At 48.6% G+C, this 20,773-nt stretch overlaps 1 protein-coding gene across 1 annotated transcript in view; it reads left to right on the top strand.

Moving 5' to 3' along the window:
• Window positions 1-20,773, top strand: part of pkhd1l1.1 (PKHD1 like 1, tandem duplicate 1) — a 169,579-nt gene that overhangs the window by 136,828 nt on the left and 11,978 nt on the right. The window contains exons 67-74 of the mRNA XM_078215522.1: window positions 2,634-2,747; window positions 3,522-3,687; window positions 7,242-7,474; window positions 8,460-8,627; window positions 10,699-10,856; window positions 16,082-16,217; window positions 17,568-17,936; window positions 19,082-19,233. Coding sequence (XP_078071648.1) covers window positions 2,634-2,747; window positions 3,522-3,687; window positions 7,242-7,474; window positions 8,460-8,627; window positions 10,699-10,856; window positions 16,082-16,217; window positions 17,568-17,936; window positions 19,082-19,233 — 1,496 coding nt within the window. The remainder of the gene's footprint in view (window positions 1-2,633; window positions 2,748-3,521; window positions 3,688-7,241; window positions 7,475-8,459; window positions 8,628-10,698; window positions 10,857-16,081; window positions 16,218-17,567; window positions 17,937-19,081; window positions 19,234-20,773) is intronic.

Raw genomic sequence — 20,773 nt, forward strand, 5'->3', positions numbered from 1 at the left:
GGACAGCCTGCTTCAAACACACGGTGTGGTACAGCACAGAAAGAGGCCATTCAGCCCCTCCACACTGCGATGGTCTTTTGAAGAGCAATGCAGTGAGTCTCTCTGCCCCTGTATCCCTGCAGTGAGTCTCTCTGCCCCGTAACCCTGCAGTGAGTCTCTCTGCCCCGTAACCCTGCAGTGAGTCTCTCTGCCCCTGTATCCCTGCAGTGAGTCTCTCTGCCCCGTAACCCTGCAGTGAGTCTCACTGCCCCTGTATCCCTGCAGTGAGTCTCTCTGCCCCGTAACCCTGCAGTGAGTCTCTCTGCCCCGTAACCCTGCAGTGAGTCTCTCTGCCCCGTAACCCTGCAGTGAGTCTCTCTGCCCCGTAACCCTGCAGTGAGTCTCTCTGCCCCTGTATCCCTGCAGTGAGTCTCACTGCCCCTGTATCCCTGCAGTGAGTCTCTCTGCCCCTGTAACCCTGCAGTGAGTCTCTCTGCCCCTGTATCCCTGCAGTGAGTCTCTCTGCCCCTGTATCCCTGCAGTGAGTCTCACTGCCCCTGTATCCCTGCAGTGAGTCTCTCTGCCCCTGTATCCCTGCAGTGAGTCTCTCTGCCCCTGTATCCCTGCAGTGAGTCTCTCTGCCCCGTAACCCTGCAGTGAGTCTCTCTGCCCCGTAACCCTGCAGTGAGTCTCACTGCCCCTGTATCCCTGCAGTGAGTCTCACTGCCCCTGTGTCCCTGCAGTGAGTCTCTCTGCCCCTGTATCCCTGCAGTGAGTCTCTCTGCCCCTGTATCCCTGCAGTGAGTCTCTCTGCCCCTGTATCCCTGCAGTGAGTCTCACTGCCCCACATCCCTGCAGTGAGTCTCTCTGCCCCTGTATTCCTGCAGTTAGTCTCTCTACCTGCCCCCCTATCCCTGCAGTGAGCCCCACTGCCCCCCTCCCCCGTATCCAATTCCTTTTCAAAGGTCACTGTTGAATCTTAATCCAGCATCCAATCAGGATTCCAGATCCTCGCTACTTGCTGGCTAATAAAGATTTTCTTTATCCTTGTTCCTGTGCTTGGTTGTCAAGTAATCCTCCATGAGGAATGGTTTCTCCCCGTTGCTGTGCCCCTTTTGAAATGATCCTGTTCTGTTTACATTGCCTCTCCTCAGTCTTCCTATCAAAATGGATCACTCCGGACTTTTCTGAACTGAATTTTGTCATGTATCTGCCCATTCCACCGTCCTGTCTTTGTCCGGTTACCACCTTCCTTACTGTTTACTATGTTTCCAGGTTTCATGTCACCTGCGATTTTCTAATTGTTGTGGCGCCCACCACAATCCAAGGAGTGAATGTTATTCACGCCCAGCGGTGGTGGTGGCCCTGAATCCCCTCTTTCCCTCCCGCCATTCACTGCAGACTCTCTGTTTCCTACCCTCAGTATCCATGTTGCTGTGGTCCCCACCCTGTGACAATCCTAATGTTTGCTACTGGATCAGATTCCGATAACATCCTCACCCACCCTCTCTGTCTCATCAAGAATGGTTTTTGTTTAATAAACCCACACAGAGGGTGGTGAGTGTCTGGAACGAGCTGCCAGAGGTAGTAGTAGAGGCGGGTTCAATTTTGTCTTTTAAAAAGCATTTAGACAGTCACATGGGTAAGATGGGTATAGAGGGATATGGGCTAAACACCGGCAATTGGGACTAACTTAGGGGTTAATAAAAGGGGCAGCATGGACAAGTTGGGCCGAGGGGCCTCTTTTCATGCTGTAAACCTCTATGACTATGAAACCGTCACTGGTCCCAGTCACTGCTCATTCTCTCCTAGATTCTTGTTTCTAAAACCTTCCTTATGTTCCACCTTCCATTAACTAGCCTGGATTTGTTTACATTAGATATACTGAATGGAAACAGGCCATTCGGCCCAACTACCCCATACTCCAGTTTATGCTGCAGTGCAGCCTCCCATCCTGTAACTCTCCGCCCACTTCTCCCTTGTCTGGCGTCCCCCTAGACACACCTTTTAGGAACAACATTCTCAATGCTCCTGTCCTCTGAGCCACCCTCCGTGTCTGCGGAGGGTTTGAAGATTAGGATGAGTATCCTTTGCAATTTATAACCGTCCTTCCCTCAGCAATGCTGGATGCAATCCCTCCAGAATGGGTACCTTATCCATCCCCTCTTCTCAATCCAATTTTAAAATATTCATTGATGGAATGTGGGCATCGCTGGCTGGGCCAGCATTTATTGCCCATCCCTAACTGTCCTCCATTTCACAGGGCAGCTGAGAGTCAGCCACATTGCGGTGGGTCTGGAGTCACATGTAGGCCAGACCGGGTAAGGACGGCAGATTTCCTTCCCTAAAGGACATTAGTGATCCAGATGGGTTTTTCTGACAATCGACAATGGTTTTATGGTCATTCTTAATTTTTTTACTCAATTCAAATATCACCATTTGAACCCGGGTCTGAAGATCTTGCCTGGAGCCTCTGGATTGCTAATCCAGTGACCATACCACTACACCACCACCTCCCTGCCAATTCCCAATCCAATTTAATCTCATTCAGTATGCTGGGAATCTCCCCCTTTACTGTCGCTCTGATAAAGTCCCCCTCCCCCAGTCAACTCTGGAGCTGTATTGATTCATTTGAATCTTCTTTCATTGATCAGGTAGAAACGGGATATGTTGGCCGACATTTGCCTCAAGGACGAATTCAGCCCCCGTCCATTCACACGATAGCTTGATGAGCTACCCGGCAATCAGTGGACAAATGACCATCGAGAGTAAGTGACGACAGAGCCCGGACTTTGTGTGAATGTAGCTGTGGGTATGAACATCCAGCCCGGGGCAGAAATACTCCTGTCCCTGTCTAAATCGCTGTATTTCAAACTGTCCATGAGGGCTTTGGAGTTGTTTCTCATTGAAAGAGACTATCCTGATTGTTATAACTGGGGAACGTCTGGACTTTAATCCTCACGTACAGCACCCACAGTGAGAATCAAAAAAACAAAGACAAAGGAAGATCCCATATAGAACTGCCAACAATATCATACATTTTACTGAGCCAGTGCGACCTCTGAGCCAGTGCACGCAGTGAGCCAGTGCGCGCAGTGAGCCAGTGCGCGCAGTGAGCCAGTGCGCGCAGTGAGCCAGTGCAGCAAGTGAGCTTTCTGCACTAGCTTGAAGAAAACATCATTCGGAGTCTGAAGAGACACGTGTCAACTTTGATATCAGATCAGAAAGTGCTGGAAAGCCTCAGGCCTGGCAGCTTCTGGGGGATGTTTTGCAGTGGAGTCCCTCAGGAGCCAGTGTTAGGACCTTGCTTTCCCGGATGTATATATTTGAGTCCAATATGATCTTTCTTCAGAGGAACATTAACTCCCCTCAGAAGCTGCCAGACCTCCTGAGTGTTTCCAGCATTTCCTGTTTTTATTTCAGATTTCCAGCATCTGCAGTGTTTTATGTTATTTTTCAGTTTGTGTTAAATTTTAAGCGAATGTTTTTGCTGTTTTGGTCTCTGGGTTTGATCTGATTTCTAACCTTTTCTCTCATTGAAGATACAACATTTGTTGGATTTAAGGGGAAGTGTTCCAAAGCATTAAATGTCATGTTTATCACTAATCCGAAGAATGAGGATCTGCAGCACCCAATCCTGGTGAAAGGAATCAGCATTGTAAACAGTGAGGAGGTGGGAAAAGTTTTCATCCACAGGCCCGATGTGAGGTGAGTTATTCTCAAGCTGAGATCACATTGAAATTTCATTCACAAAGCACAGGCACGCTCCTGCGTATTCTGCTCAGTGATGTGGATTGAGTTTGTGTCTTTATATGCCCTGTTTGTGAACAGAACTCCCACTCACCTGACGAAGGAGCAGCGCTCCGAAAGCTAGTGGCGTTTGCTACCAAACAAACCTGTTGGACTTTAACCTGGTGTTGTGAGACTTCTTACTGTGTTCTGCTCAGTCACAGGCACACAATCACAGAGTTGTTACAGTGCAAAAGGAGGCCATTCAGCCCCTCATGTCTGCATCAGCTCTCCGAATGAGAAATCTACCAAATGCCATTCCCTCACCTCCTCCCTGCTTTCTCTGTCGTGGGTAACATCCGTGAAGGTTCCAGAGAGTTTTTGCAGAGAGCGATTTCTCAGAGAGAGAGAGCAGATTAAAGGCTTCTGTCTTCAATCAGCTCTCTCCAGCCACTGAACTCAGAAAGCTGCTTTCCTCTGCCGCAAACCTAGTTCCTTCGATGCCTATTATCACATGTCGATACGACCCTGTATACCTAACTCACTGTCCATTACTTAAATCAAAATACCCAGGGGTCCTTTCCCAACAAAGAGCAATTAGCTTCATTCTAAATAAACACTGCAGGGTTAAAATGAGTAATTATCCTGCTTTCCAGCATCTGCTACATTCCCTCCATGCATACTGACTGCTTTGAGGAAAAAAAGCCATGATGTGGCGTTGCCGGCATTGGACTGGGGTGGGCACAGTAAGACGTCTCACAACACCAGGTTAAAGTCCAACAGGCTTATTTTGAATCACGAGCTTTTGGAGCGCTGCTCCTTCATCAGGTGAGTGAGGAATGAAGCAGCAGCGCTCCGAAAGCTCGTGATTCCCAATAAACCTGTTGGACTTTAACCTGGTGTTGAGAGACCTCTTATTGAGGAAAAGAAACAGCTTTAAACACTGTAGGGGTTTTCCAGAGGCTAAGTATGGAGCTTAACTTTAGCTAATACAAAGACTCGCCATGACAGTATCCTGGTGAAAGACATTTCTTTATTGACCAATGCATGCTGGGAGAGAAGGGAATCCAACACTTCTCTGAAGTTACATCATGGTGGCAATACAATTATACAACTTCCAAAAGACATTTTACCTTCACTGTGGCTCATCATGAGCCAATCACCATTAATACAGGTCAATCATCATTAGTAAATGTCATATACCTTGGCCAATTACAGATATTCTCTGACAGCATGGGAACAATAAGTTCTAGCAGTTTCTGCCTGACTTTCCCCTGACCACTGTTCTGAACTCTTATCTGGTTTAAGACTCTGCCTATTCATTGAGCTGCCTTGAACCACTAGCTTGTCCGTGCTCAATGAATGTCTCCTTCACTGAACTGTCTGGTACCCATGCTGATAAGAGCTATGCTTCTATGGGCGAATCGTTATAAGAAATGTGGTTCACTTTATTGGCCTGTTTCTCATAATGACTTAGAACCCTGTGCCATTAGCCAAGATGTATGCCTGTTCAATAATACTTTCAGAAATGCATGTTTAAATTTTCTAACTGTGGTTATATAAGTTTCTATGCAGCCAGAACCTTTGTAAAATATATATAAGGCAGTCTGTGATTCTTATCCTAAACTAATCCATTCTGTTCTAATAGCCTTTATCAGTGTTTTAAATCCCAGAGTATTTTGAAGTCCTCTAAAAAACACTCTACAGAAACATGGAATATATCAATTGCACAGTATCACAGAGAGTGGGTATAAATGGGTCTTTTTCTAAATGGAGGTCGGTCACCAGTGGTGTGCCCCAGGGATCTGTTCTGAGACCCTTGCTGTTTGTCATTTTCATAAATGACCTGGATGAGGAAGCGGAGGGATGGGTTGGTAAATTTGCCGACGACACGAAGGTTGGTGGGGTTGTGGATAGTCTGGAGGGATGTCAGAAGTTACAGAGGGACGTAGATAGGATGCAAGACTGGGCGGACAAGTGGCAGATGGACTTCAACCCAGATAGATGCGTTGTGGTCCATTTTGGTAGGTCAAATGGGATGAAGGAGTACATTATAAAGGGAAAGACTCTTAGTACTGTAGAGGATCAGAAGGACCTTGGGGTCCGGGTCCATAGGACTCTAAAATCGGCCCCGCAGGTGGAGGAGGTGGTTAAGAAGGCGTATGGTGTGCTGGCCTTTATCAGTCGAGGGATTGAGTTCAGGAGTCCGGGGATAATGATGCAGCTATATAAGACCCTCGTCAGACCCCACTTGGAGTACTGTGCTCAGTTCTGGTCGCCTCACTACAGGAAGGATGTGGAAAAGATTGAAAGGGTGCAGAGGAGATTTACAAGGATGTTGCCTGGATTGAGTGGCATGCCTTATGAGGATAGGTTGAGGGAGCTCAGTCTTTTCTCCTTCGAGAGACGAAGGATGAGAGGAGACCTAATAGAGGTGTATAAGATGTTGAGAGGCATAGATCGGGTGGACTCTCGGAGGCTTTTTCCCAGGGTGGAAATGTCTGCTACGAGAGGACACAGGTTTAGGGTGCTGGGGGGTAGGTACAGGGGAAATGTTAGGGGTAAGTTTTTCACACAGAGGGTGGTGGGCGAGTGGAATCGGCTGCCGTCAGTGGTGGTGGAGGCGAACTCAATCGGGTCTTTTAAGAGACTCCTGGATGAGTACATGGAGCTTAATAGGATGGAGGGTTATAGGTAGGTCTAGAAGGTAGGGATGTGTTCGGCACAACTTGTGGGCCAAAGGGCCTGTTTGTGCTGTAGTTTTTCTATGTTTCTATGTTTCTATCATCACACTGTGGATGTGGGTATGTATGTGTTAGTGTGTATAGATTCATGTATTTTTTTTATTCATCATGGGACATGGGCATAGCTGGCAGCCAGCATTTATTGCCCATCTCTAGTTGCCTGAGGGTAGTTGAGAGTCAACCACATTGCTGTGTTTCTGGAGTCACAAGTAGGCCAGACCGGGTAAGGACGGCAGATTTCCTCCCCTATAGGACATTAGTGAACTAGTTTGATTTTTCTGACAATTAACAATTGTTTCATGGTCATCAGTAGATTCTTAATTCCAGATTTTTTTTATTGAATTCAAATTCCATCTGCCGTGGCAGGATTCGAACCTGGGTCCCCAGAACATTCGCTGAGTTTCTGGATTAATTGTCTAAAGATAATACAACTAGGTATTAGTGGTATTATCACCTAGGTATGTGTATGAGTGTTTGGAGGTACAGCACAGGAACAGGCTCTTCAGCTCTCCAAGTCTGAAATGTGTGTCTGTGTGTCTGGTGTGTGTGTGTGTGTGTGTGTGCGTCTAGTCTCTTTGTTCTGTTCCTATTTAAATTCGATGTAACTGCAAGTTCCTCCAGCATTGAGTCCCCTCCTCCTCTCTCCCCTGGACAGTGACTGAGCTGCCGAGTGTTTGGGTTGGGTGTTGGATTCCTGGTCTAGGCTGCTCTCTCCATGTCTCCGATTCTCGAGCTGAGCTCCCTTTAGGAAGTTCCCTGCCTTCAGCCGATTGTTTTTGTTGTTGTCAGGAAGGTGAATCCTTCGGACTGCGTGGACATGTCCTGTGACGCTAAGAAGAAGACATTGCTGAAGGATCTCGATGGCTCCTTCCTGGGAGCAGTTGGAGCAGTCATCCCCCAGTCTGAGTACCAGTGGGACGGGGACAAGCGCTATGGGACAGGGGATTACCGAATTCCGAAGACCATGCTGACATATTTGAATGGCAGCCGCATTCCAGTCTCTGAAATCGCACCGCACAAAGGTCTGGAACTGAAGCTTTTGCTGAGATTTCTATTTCCCACTGCACAGGCACTGCATCGGAAATATAACATCCCGGGAGTCAGAGTGAGGGAATCTCGGGGACCCAAACCAAGGAGACACTGGGAAAGGCTCGGATTGTTCTCCTTGGAGCAGCAATGTTTAGGAGGAGATTTAATCCCAGCATTCAGAGCTTCAGAGTGAAGAATGAAAAGCTATTTGCACTGTCAGGAGGGTTGGTCACGTGTGAGATACAGATTTAGGGTTATTAACGGAGGACCCAGAGAGAGATCTCGGCACATGGCACAGTGGTTAGCACTGCTGCCTCACAGCACCAGGGACCCAGGTTCAATTCCGGCCTCGGGTCACTGCCTGTGTGGAGTTTGCACGTTCTCCCCGTGTCTGTGTGGGTTTCCTCCGGGTGCTCCAGTTTCCTACCACAGTCCGAAGATGTGTGAGTTAGGTGGATTGGCCATCCTAAATTGCCCCTTAGTGTCAGGGGGGATTAGCAGGGTAAATATGTGGGGTTATGGGGATAGGGCCTGGGTGGGATTGTGATTGGTGCAGACTCGATTGGCCGAATGACCTCCTTCTGCACTGTAGGGATTCTGTGAATCTATGAACTATGAGATAAGGAGATCGTTGTTACACCGGAGAGTTGTTGGGATCTGGAAGGACGGTGGAAGCAACATTCGAAAGGGAATTGGATAAATACTTGAAGGGGAAAAATGTGTTGGGATATGGGAAAAGAGCAGGGCGAGGTTGGAGACTAATGGGATAGACCTTACAAAGAGCTGGCACGGGAATGATGGGCCAAATGGCCTTTTCTGTGCTGTCTCATTCTATGATCCTGTGTAAAGGGGACACACCTCCCCAATCCGTGTTTGAGTTGAAGAATGAATGAGATGGGTCGATTCTATCCCTCCCACAAAATTCCTTCAGGCAGATAGTCTCAGAATATGACATCATCAATTCTTCTTTTCCCACAGGGATTATCCGAGATTCCACCTGTATCTACATGTCTGCCTGGCAAAGCTACAAGTGCTTTGGGCTGAATTACGAGATGTTAGTGATTGAAAGTCTGGATCCTGACTCAGAAACCAGGAGGTTGTCTCCAGTGGCTTTGCTCTCAGAGAAGTACATCGACCTTATTAACGGTGAGTTTTATTTCCACATTTCCACCATTCTATTTCACAAAGTGCAGGATATCTGCGTCAAAGATCACAGAGAGGTGCAGGCAACCTTTGAATGGGAATTTGTAATGGAACCACACCCCGCCCCCATGGCAGACATTATTTAACTCTCCTCCTCCCCCCCGCCCCTCCTGTTTCTGCCTCCTTTATAATTATTTCAAATTCATTACATCTCAAACCATCTCCCAATTCTGATCAAAGGCGATTGTCCTGAAATGTTGATTAGAAATCCCAGTGAGTAAGAATACACTGACACTCGCTGTTGTCCACAATGTCTCTGTGGCCTGGATTTTCCCTTTCTCAACATCAGTTTGAACCAGGCACCAATCCAAAGGGATGTCCAAGCATCCAGCAGGGGTGATGTCATTAAACAGGGTTAAAAACCTATCGCATTGAAGTATCCTCACAGACAGCAAATCACATGGCACAGTGGTTCGCACTGCTGCCTCACAGCTCCAAGGAACTGGGTTCCTGGCTTGGGTCAGTGTCTGTGCGGAGTCTGCACATTCTCCCCGTGTCTGCGTGGGTTTCCTCCAGGTGCTCCGGTTTCCTCCCACAGTCCAAAGATGTGCAGGTTAGGTGGATTGGCCATGCTAAATTGCCCCTTAGTGTCAAGGGGACTAGCTAGGGTAAATAGTGAGGTTACAGGGATAGGGCCTGGGTGGGATTGTTGTCGATGCAGACTCGATGGGCTGAATGGCCTCTTTCTGCACTGTGGGGATTCTATGACTTCCATGAGGGCATAAAATGCACTTAAATCCTTCTTTTTAAATTAAATTTTACAGATAAACAAAATATTGCTGAAAAAATACATGTTGCTAAAGCTGCGCTAATTGGTTGGCAAGTGAACTCTGATTGGTGGAGGCATTACCATGGAGAATGCATCAATTAACTGATAACAGGCAGTTAACTGCCAAGCTTTGTTTAAATTCAAACCAGGCAGTTTGACTCTGGTTAAGGCATTGCCCTGGGGAATGAACCAAGGAATGACTTTCGCTCTTTTGTTTCAGTGAAAAAAGCACAATATGTGTACATGTTCATCCTGTCTGCAAAGAACAGGGCCCTGTGTATTAATATATGTAGCTTCTAGTATGCATACATCAGTCACACTGTAAGCCTGACTGATAATCTTAAACTGGTAGTCAGAGTGTGCTATGAATTACACTGAAACCCAATTTAAGATCATCAGTCACGCTCGCAGTGTGTGCGCGTGCGCGTGTGTGCGTGTGCGCGCGCGCTGGAAGCTACATATATTAATACACAGGACCCTGTTCACGGACAGAAAGAAAATGTACACACATTGTGCCCTTTTCACCTAAACAAAATAAGTGACAGCCATTCTCTGGTTCATTCCCCAGGGAAATCAGAGTCAAACTGCCTAGTTTGAATTTAAATAAAACTTGGCAGTTAACTGACAGCTGTCAGCTAACTGGTGCATTTTCCATGGTGACAACTCTTCCAGAGTCCACTTGTCAACCAATTAACACTCTTTTCTCATGTAATATAAATTGCTATTCCCTTAACAATTTGATAGTCTTCCTAATGTCTTGATGAGTGCAAGACAGAAAGCTTCAACAACATGTCCATTTTCAGCAAGACTCAGACAGTGTACTGTCAAACAACTAGAAGCAACATAAATAAATGGGACATACACATGAGATTAAGATAGACGGTAAAATTTCATAACTTAATACATTAAAATTAGTATTTTAAAGTTATGTGGAATTTATCATAAAGGAGAAATTTGACACTTAACAATTGTAACATTGCTCTTTCAAGGCATGTTGAAATTTCCTGGGTAATTTCCATCCTGATCCACAAATCACAAGTTCCTGACACACATCTTCAATCACATTCCAGTCTCCAACCACCCAGAGACTGGGAGATTTGGCCATGAACTGAAACAAAACCAAAATATGGCTCTTAGAGAATGTCTGATGCTGAGTTTGAGAGAGTGATTGATTACAATCCGATGCTGGCTTTAAACGACGCAGCTTTGCAGTGTGAAATGTTTAACGTATTGTTCCTTTATCAGGGCCACAGGATCACGGCTGGTGTTCTGGATATACATGTCAGAAAAGAGTCTCTCTCTTCTATGGAATTGTGGCAACAAATAAGTCATATGAGATATATTTTACCAGCACCAGCCCTCAGAGCCTGCGACTAATGCTTCTTAACACTGACCACAGCAAAGTAAGGAGCTCCTAATGCCGCAGCTCAGAGTTTTCTACTCTCTCTCCTGCCCTTTATCTGTTTTCAGTATTTGTCCGCGTACAATGGTGTCTCAATGAGCAGGCTGGGCACAGCTGGGTAAGGCAGCACCTGGTTTGACCTGATGGGACTCAGTGTGTGTGGGGAGGACCTGAGGGTACCTCAAATAGTTGGTGTGGGGCAGAGGTTTGGTGGGGCGGGGTGAATAACTTCAACCTCGCTGACCTATTGGGAAACGGGGATGGGGATCTGGTGCAAAATCAGTTTTATCTTCTCCAATTTTCCTGTTGTAAAAGTCAATATTGGACAATTGAAAAGTTGAGTTAAAATATCCTGCATGGAGGGGGGATCAGAGACATAAAATCCCGACAGTGCAGAAGGAGGCCATTCGGCCCATCGAGTCTGTACCGACCATAATCCCACCCAGGCTCTATCCCCGTAACCCCACACATTTACCCTGCTAATCCCCCTGACACTAGGGTCAATTTAGCATGGCCAATCAACCTAACCCACCCACTCGGAGGAAACCCACGCAGACACGGGGGGAACGTGCAAATTCCACACACAATGACCAAGGCCGAATTGAACCCGGGTCCCTGGCGCTGTGAGGCAGCAGTAGTAACCACCGTGACAACACAAGTAAAGCTGGTGGAGAAATGGGAAAGATAATCCTGCGGGTGATCTGGTATGGGCGTATCTCCATTTCAGAGCTAAAAACCATGGCAACTTGTGAGCACATTGAGCTGTGAGGCAGTACAGATTCCAAACACCCTGTGCACAGGGAATCGGAATTTAGATATTCATTCTTTACTGCGTTGCTTGCCAGGTGATTGTCTCTGGGTCCCCTATACGCTACACGGTGTCTTCCAAGGCTGCCATTCTCCCTGCCACCCACTGATGGACACCCCATCATCCAGGATTCTCACACTGTGCTCCTATCACCAGCATATTGGCCTGGGAGGCTTTGGTAAAACTTTGGATCTGAGTTGATGGCGATTGAGTGACTGGGGATGAATTTGTAATCTGATCTCTGCACCCGCCCCATTCACCCAGGCCCCAGGAGATCCGATTAAAGTTGGGGCCAGCGTTAGGTTCAGTCTTCAGGAGGTTATCCAGACTATCTGGAGGTCGTGTGGTGGAATCGGCAACATCCGATTGCTCAGGTTAAAATGGGAAATTCTATGAAAGTGCTGATTCCAAACATGGGCAGGAAATAGGGAAACACACAGGAGAGAATCATCAGTCAGCAACACCACAGTAATATTATACAGCACAGCAACACAACAGTGACTTTAATGGTGGATTTAAAATAGGATTCGGGCTGTGTTGAATTTTTAATTTAGTGTTTATATTTCTACAGAGCGGAAGGAGTTTAAAACTCACAGTAACTTAGGGTGTTTCACAAGGGACCGGGGAGAATAATTATTGTACATCAAGATGCAAACTATTTGTGAAAGATATTGAGTTAAATAATCACAGAATCCCCTTCCATTTACAAAGTGCTTTCTGTTAGCGGCAGATACCTCAAAGGTGTTGAACCTTCAACAAAGCACTTAGAGTCACTGTTGTAATGTAGGTGACACAGCAAGATCCCACAATGAGCAATGGGATCACCTGTCTTTGTGATGTTGATTGTGGGATGAATATTGGTCAGGGCATTGGGATTGTGCCACCAGATCTTTTACATCCACCCGAGCAGGCAGCTGGAGCCTCAGTTTACTGTTTTATCTAAAAAAGGCACCTCCAACAATGCAGGACTCCCTCAGTACTGACCCTCTGAGAATGGAGCATCCTCTCAGTACTGACCCTCTGACAATGCAGCACCCTCTCAGTACTAAGCCTCTGACAGTGCGGCACTCCCTCAGCACTGACCCTCTGACAGTGCAGCACTCCCTCAGTACTGACCCCCTGACAATGCAGCACCCTCTCAGTACTGAGCCTCTGACAGTGCGGCACTCCCTCAGTACTGACCCTCTGACAGTGCGGCACTCCCTCAGTACTGACCCTCTGACAGTGCGGCACTCCCTCAGTACTGAGCCTCTGACAGTGCGGCACTCCCTCAGTACTGACCCTCTGACAGTGCAGCACTCCCTCAGTACTGACCCTCTGACAGTGCGGCACTCCCCCAGTACTGACCCTCTGACAGTGCGGCACTCCCTCAGCACTGACCCTCTGACAGTGCGGCGCTCCCTCAGTACTGACCCTCTGACAGTGCGGCACTCCCTCAGTACTGACCTTCTGACAGTGCAGCAGTCCCTCAGTACTGACCCTCTGACAGTGCGGCACTCCCTCAGCACTGACCCTCTGACAGTGCGGCGCTCCCTCAGTACTGACCTTCTGACAGTGCGACACTCCCTCAGTACTGACCTTCTGACAGTGCAGCAGTCCCTCAGTACTGACCCTCTGACAGTGCGGCACTCCCTCAGCACTGACCCTCTGACAGTGCGGCGCTCCCTCAGTACTGACCTTCTGACAGTGCGGCACTCCCTCAGCACTGACCCTCTGACAGTGCGGCACTCCCTCAGTACTGACCCTCTGACAGTGCGGCGCTCCCTCAGTACTGACCCTCTGACAGTGCGGCACTCCCTCAGTACTGACCTTCTGACAGTGCAGCAGTCCCTCAGTACTGACCCTCTGACAGTGCGGCACTCCCACAGCACTGACCCTCTGACAGTGCGGCACTCCCTCAGCACTGACCCTCTGACAGTGCGGCGCTCCCTCAGTACTGACCTTCTGACAGTGCGACACTCCCTCAGTACTGACCCCCTGACAGTGCGGCACTCCCTCAGTACTGACCCCCTGACAGTGCGGCACTCCCTCAGTACTGACCCTCTGACAGTGCGACACTCCCTCAGTACTGACCCCCTGACAGTGCGGCACTCCCTCAGTACTGACCCTCTGACAGTGCGGCACTCCCTCAGTACTGACCACCTGACAGTGCGGCACTCCCTCAGTACTGACCCTCTGACAGTGCGGCACTCCCTCAGTACTGACCCCCTGACAGTGCGGCACTCCCTCAGTACTGACCCTCTGACAGTGCGGCACTCCCTCAGCACTGACCCTCTGACAGTGCGGCACTCCCTCAGTACTGACCCCCTGACAGTGCAGCACTCCCTCAGTACTGACCCCCTGACAGTGCAGCACTCCCTCAGTACTGACCCCCTGACAGTGCAGCACTCCCTCAGTACTGACCCTCTGACAGTGCGGCACTCCCTCAGTACTGACCCCCTGACAGTGCGGCACTCCCTCAGTACTGACCCTCTGACAGTGCGGCACTCCCTCAGCACTGACCCTCTGACAGTGCGGCACTCCCTCAGTACTGACCCCCTGACAGTGCGGCACTCCCTCAGTACTGACCCTCTGACAGTGCGGCACTCCCTCAGCACTGACCCTCTGACAGTGCGGCACTTCCTCAGCACTGACCCTCTGACAGTGCGGCACTCCCTCAGTACTGACCCCCTGACAGTGCAGCACTCCCTCAGTACTGACCCTCTGACAGTGCAGCACTCCCTCAGTACTGACCCTCTGACAGTGCGGCACTCCCTCAGCACTGACCCTCTGACAGTGCGGCACTCCCTCAGCACTGACCCTCTGACAGTGCGGCACTCCCTCAGCACTGACCCTCTGACAGTGCGGCACTCCCTCAGTACTGACCCCCTGACAGTGCAGCACTCCCTCAGTACTGACCCTCTGACAGTGCAGCACTCCCTCAGTACTGACCCTCTGACAGTGCGGCACTCCCTCAGCACTGACCCTCTGACAGTGCAGCACTCCCTCAGTACTGACCCTCTGACAGTGCGGCACTCCCTCAGTACTGACCCCCTGACAGTGCAGCACTCCCTCAGTACTGACTCTCTGGTGATGGCCTGGTGATATTATCGCTAGACTATTATTCCAGAAACTCAGCTAATGTTCTGGGGGACCCGGGTTTTAATCCCGCCACGGCAGATGGTGGAATTTGAAATCAATAAAAAGTGTCTGGGATTAAGAATCTACTGATGGCCATGAAACCATTGTTGATTGCCGGAAAAATACATCTGTTTCACTAATGTCCTTCTGGGAAGAAAATCTGCCGTCCTTACCCGGTCTGGCCTACACGTGACTCCAGAGCCACAGCAATGTGATTGACTCTCAACTGCCCTCCAAGGGCAACTAGGGATGGGCAATAAATGCTGGCCCAGCCCAGTGACGCCCATGTCCCACGAATAAATAAAACAAAATCTTCTTCAGTCTCACACCCCTCCCGATCTCTGTAACCTCCTCCAGCCTCCTACACCTTCCCTATCTCTGTAACCTCCTCCAGTCCCTGCACCCCTCCCTATCTCAGTAACCTCCTCCAGCCCCGACACCTCTCCCTATCTCTGTAACCTCCTCCAGCCCTTACATCCCTCCCTTTCACTGCAACCTCCTCCAGCCCCTACACCCCTCCCGATCTCTCTAACCTCCTATCGCCCCTACACCCCTCCCTATCTCTGTAATCCTCCTCCAGCCCCTACACCCCTCCCTATCTCTGTAATCCTCCTCCAGCCCCTACACCCCTCCCTATCGTTGTAACCTCCTCCAGCCCTTACACCCCTCCCTATCTCTGTAACCTCCTCCAGCCCCTACACCCCTCCCTATCTCTGTAACCTCCTCCAGCCCCTACACCCCTCCCTATCTCTGTAACCTCCTCTAGCCCCTACACCCCTCCCTATCTCTGTAACCCCCTCTAGCCCCTACACCCCTCCCTATCTCTGTAACCTCCTCCAGCCCCTACACCCCTCCCTATCTCTGTAACCTCCTCTAGCCCCATGAGATCTCTGATTTCCTCTTGTTTTAGCCTGTTAAACATTCCCAATTTCCATCGCTCCGGCATTGGTGCTCGTGCCTTCTGTTGTCTGGATCCTAAGCTCTGGAATTCCCTGCTTGAATTTCGCTACCTCTCTCTCTATCTCCCTTTCTCTCTCGCCTACCACCGCCCCTCCCGCTCCCGCTCTCTCTCTCTCTCTCTGTTCCTTCAAGATGCTGCTTACAACTTTTCTCTTTAACCAATCTTTTGATCAGTAGCCCTATCCCATCTTGTATTTTGTCTGAGAATGCTCCTGTGAAGCATGAGGGACATTTTGTAAGGTGCTACACCAATGCAGTGTGTTGTTACTGAGTGTTTCGATAGATTGACTGGAACAGTGAAGATATGGGAAGCTAATGATCCTTTTCCTTTAATCAAGGCTGTGCGTTTGGCGATTTATTATTCCACGTCACAGCGGCTGGAGATTTATGTGAACAATATCTTTGTCCCTCCCACCAATGTACAATGGAACGCCGGCCACACTGATTTCACACTGAAAGGCCCAACCTATGAAGGTAAACTAACGGCAAACTCTTTAAAATAATCGCCTGGATTTCCCAATAACTGCACCAGATCCTTGAGCACAAGGGAAATGAAAGGACAGTGTCACCCGCTGGATACTAGGGAATTTACCAGATCCTAGTGCTTATACTCTACATCTGTCCAATCAGAACCCTTCCATCATCTGAAAGTGCTCTGTCAGGTAACTTGAACCTTCCCTTTTCTAGAGAAAGGATCACCAGGCTGGCTAGATTTCCCTGCTGGGTATAGAATCATAGAATCCTACAGTGCAGAAGGAGGCCATTCGGCCCATCGAGTCTGCACCGATAACAATCCCATCCAGGCCCTATCCCCATAACACCATGTATTTACCCTAGCCAGTCCCCCTGACACTAAGGGTCAATTTAGCATGGCCAATCCACCTAACCCACATATCTTTGGACTGTGGGAGGAAACTGAAGCACCCGGAGGAAACCCACGCAGACACGGGGAGAATGTGCAAACTCCACACAGACACTAAGCCAAGCCGGCATTCAAACCTGGGTCTCTGGCACTGTGAGGCAGCCATGCTAACCACTGTGCCGCCCATGGCAGAGGTATAACCTCTCAGTTCTGATATTATTCAATCTTTTCTGACTGTACCTTTGCTAATGTTTCTCTACCCATTTTGTAACTTGGTGGCCAGAATTGTTCACTGTGCTTCAATTGTGATATAACCCAGGTTCAATATCCAATCACCCGGGCTCATTATCCAATCACCCGGGTTCAATATCCAATCACCCGGGTTCAATATCCAATCACCTGGGTTCAATATCCAATCACCCGGGTTCAATATCCAATCACCCGGGTTCAATATCCAATCACCCGGGTTCAATACCCAACACCCGGGTTCAATATCCAATCACCCGGGTCCAATATCCAATCACCCGGGTCCAATATCCAACACCCGGGTCCAATATCCAATCACCCAGGTCCAATATCCAATCACCCGGGTTCAATATCCAATCACCCGGGTTCAATATCCAATCACCCGGGCTCATTATCCAATCACCCGGGTTCAATATCCAACACCCGGGTTCAATATCCAATCACCCGGGTTCAATATCCAATCACCCGGGTTCAATATCCAATCACCCGGGTCCAATATCCAATCACCCGGGTCCAATATCCAATCACCCGGGTCCAATATCCAATCACCCGGGTCCAATATCCAATCACCCGGGTCCAATATCCAATCACCCGGGTCCAATATCCAATCACCCGGGTCCAATATCCAACACCCGGGTCCAATATCCAACACCCGGGTTCAATATCCGTATAAAGTCTACCTGGTTTCCTTGATGTATTTTATTCTATCTTCACAGGAGAATTCGTTCCCAAGTTGGACTCCCCTGTCTCCGGAGCCAATTACTTTGACAGAACATACCAGATGCTGAACGTTCTGGTGAGAGGCTCGACTCCAGTCGAGATCCACACCTCTCCTGTCCTTCAAATCGCCTTTAACCTGCCCGCAATGACGGTGGATGAATTCTACGGTCCCAACTTAGTCAAGAATCTTGCCCTATTCCTAGATGTGCCTCCGAGTAAAATCCGTATAACCAACATTGTGCGGGAGACAGGGCGTCGCCGGAAGCGTGCAGTAGGGATTACCGTTGAAGTGGAAATTGGAGAACCTCCATCGGAACAATTATCCTCCGGCTTGAGTAATTCTACCAACAGCAGCTCCACTGAAGGTAAACCGGGGCTCTGAACATCTCCGGCTCCCATTAGGATATCCTTCCAGGTGATCCTGGAGAACAAGGCTTTAATCCTGATAGCTTCAGCAACCCAAACACAGAGGAGGGAATTTTCCTGTCCCGCCCACCACAGGAATTGTAGGAGGCGGGGGAGGACCATGCAAAAATCCGTTGACCTCGGGTGAGATTTTCCGGTTTTGGGGTGAGCGCATCCAGAAAATCTCACCCCAAGAGTTCAAATCCCAGTAAGCTTGGTACGCAACTGAATTGAAAAAATCTGGCAATTTCTGGTTGGCACTCGAAAAGTGACCAATGCAATCTGTAGGATTGTCATCAAAACTTAACTGAGTCACTGATGCCCCTCGGAGAAGGGAAGCTGCCCTCCACGAGCCACCGCTCCGGTCTCAGTAAGAGGCTGACGTTTCACATTGTCTGAAATGACACTAATGCCACAATTCTAACAATCATTTGAATTCCCCATCCTCACAGCGTCATCACATAGACTGTGGAGGTTTAAGTAAGCAGCCCACCGCCTTCCCGAGGGCAATTAATAATGCCCAATAAATGCTCATATCGTTACATGGGTACGATGGGTATAGAGGGATATGGGCCAAATGCGGGCAATTGGGATTAGCTTAGGGGCTTTAAAAAAAAGGGCGGCATGGACAAGTTGGGCCGAAGAGCCTGTTTCCCTGCTGTAAACTTCTATGACTCTATGGCAAGGTTTAAAGGAGATGTAGGGGCGGCACGGTAGCACAGTGGTTAGCACTGCTGCTTCACAGCTCCAGGGACCTGGGTTTGATTCCCGGCTCGGGTCACTGTCTGTGTGGAGTTTGCACATTCTCCTCGTGTCTGTGTGGGTTTCCTCCGGGTGCTCCGGTTTCCTCCCACAGTCCAAAGATGTGCAGGTTAGGTTGATTGGCCATGCTAAAATTGCCCTTAGTGTCCTGGGATGCGTAGGTTAGAGGGATTAGTGGATAAAGTATGTAGGGATATGGGGGTAGGGCCTGGGTGGGAACGTGATCGGTGCAGACTCGATGGGCCGAATGTCCTCCTTTTGCACTGTAGGGATTCTATGATTGGAGATTTCTGGGAAGGTTGGTCCACTGACCTGGGACTTGTGTTCATTTCATATTGTTCAGGCAAGCTGCAGTTCTCCAATCTGAAGGGGTTTGCCAGCAGCCTTGGTGAGGCCATGCTCACCGGAAACCTCAGCGCTTCCCTGGGCTTTACCGTCTCGACAATGGAAATGTCCAGCCCTGTCCCACCTCCAGGTGACGCAGAGTGGACCCAGGTAACGTCTACATTTCACCCCATTCAGAGCCCCACCCTCTCCAGTAAAAGCAGGCAGAGTGGCGAATGTTATTGGCTGTATAAACACAAGTTATTCTTGTTCATTTACATAGAATACACAACACAGAACAAGGCCATTCGCCCCAGACTCTCTCTGCTGGTGTTTATACCACACAAACTCCTCCTCCCATTCAATCTGCCGTCTCACAGCCATTCAGCATTCTTACTGTCTTACCCCTTTTCTCTCATGTACTCATCTAGATCTCTTTTCAAAAGCCATTTACATCAATCCATTCCTTCCAGAACAAAGATCCAACACCGCAGATGCTCCAAATCTGACATTAAAACAGATATGCATGGACAAGTCATTCAGAAAGCTAATATAATGCTATCAGTTATTGAGAATGGAATTGAATACAAAATCACGGAGGTTCTGTTTCAGCTATATAGACCACATTGGTGAGACCACACCTGGAGTATTGTGCACAGTATCGGTCTCTTAATTTCGGAAAGATGTAAATGTTTTGGAAGCAGTTCAGAGACGGTTTACCAGACTAATACTAGGAATGGGCGGGTTGTCTTATGAGGAATGTGCAGGATGTGCAGGATATTCTGGAGGGTCTGAAAATAGATAAATCCCCTGGTCCGGATGGGATTTATCCAAGGATTCTCTGGGAGGCAAGAGAAGTGATTGCAGAGCCTCTGGCTCTGATCTTCAGGTCGTCGTTGGCCTCTGGTATAGTACCAGAAGATTGGAGGTTAGCGAATGTTGTCCCATTGTTTAAGAAGGGGAACAGAGACTTCCCCGGGAATTATAGACCGGTGAGTCTCACTTCTGTTGTCGGCAAGATGTTGGAAAAAATTATAAGGGATAGGATTTATAGTTATTTGGAGAGTAATGAATTGATAGGTGATAGTCAGCATGGTTTTGTGGCAGGTAGGTCGTGCCTTACTAACCTTATTGAGTTTTTTGAGAAAGTGACCAAGGAGGTGGATGGGGGCAAGGCAGTGGACGTGGTATATATGGATTTTAGTAAGGCGTTTGATAAGGTTCACCATGGTAGGCTTCTGCAGAAAATGCAGATGTATGGGATTGGGGGTGATCTAGGAAATTGGATCAGGAATTGGCTAGCGGATAGGAAACAGAGGGTGGTGGTTGATAGTAAATATTCATCATGGAGTGCGGTTACAAGTGGTGTACCTCAGGGATCTGTTTTGGGGCCACTGCTGTTTGTAATATTTATTAATGATCTGGATGAGGGTATAGTTGGGTGGATTAGCAAATTTGCTGATGACACCAAAGTCGGTGGTGTGGTAGACAGTGAGGAAGGGTGTCGTAGTTTGCAGGAAGACTTAGACAGGTTGCAAAGTTGGGCCGAGAGGTGGCGGATGGAGTTTAATGCGGAGAAGTGTGAGGTAATTCACTTTGGTAGGAATAACAGATGTGTTGAGTATAGGGCTAACGGGAGGACTTTGAATAGTGTGGAGGAGCAGAGGGATCTAGGTGTATGTGTGCATAGATCCCTGAAAGTTGGGAATCA

This window comes from Mustelus asterias, chromosome 7 (genome assembly GCF_964213995.1).
Source record: "Mustelus asterias chromosome 7, sMusAst1.hap1.1, whole genome shotgun sequence".
Taxonomy (NCBI): Eukaryota; Metazoa; Chordata; class Chondrichthyes; order Carcharhiniformes; family Triakidae; genus Mustelus; species Mustelus asterias.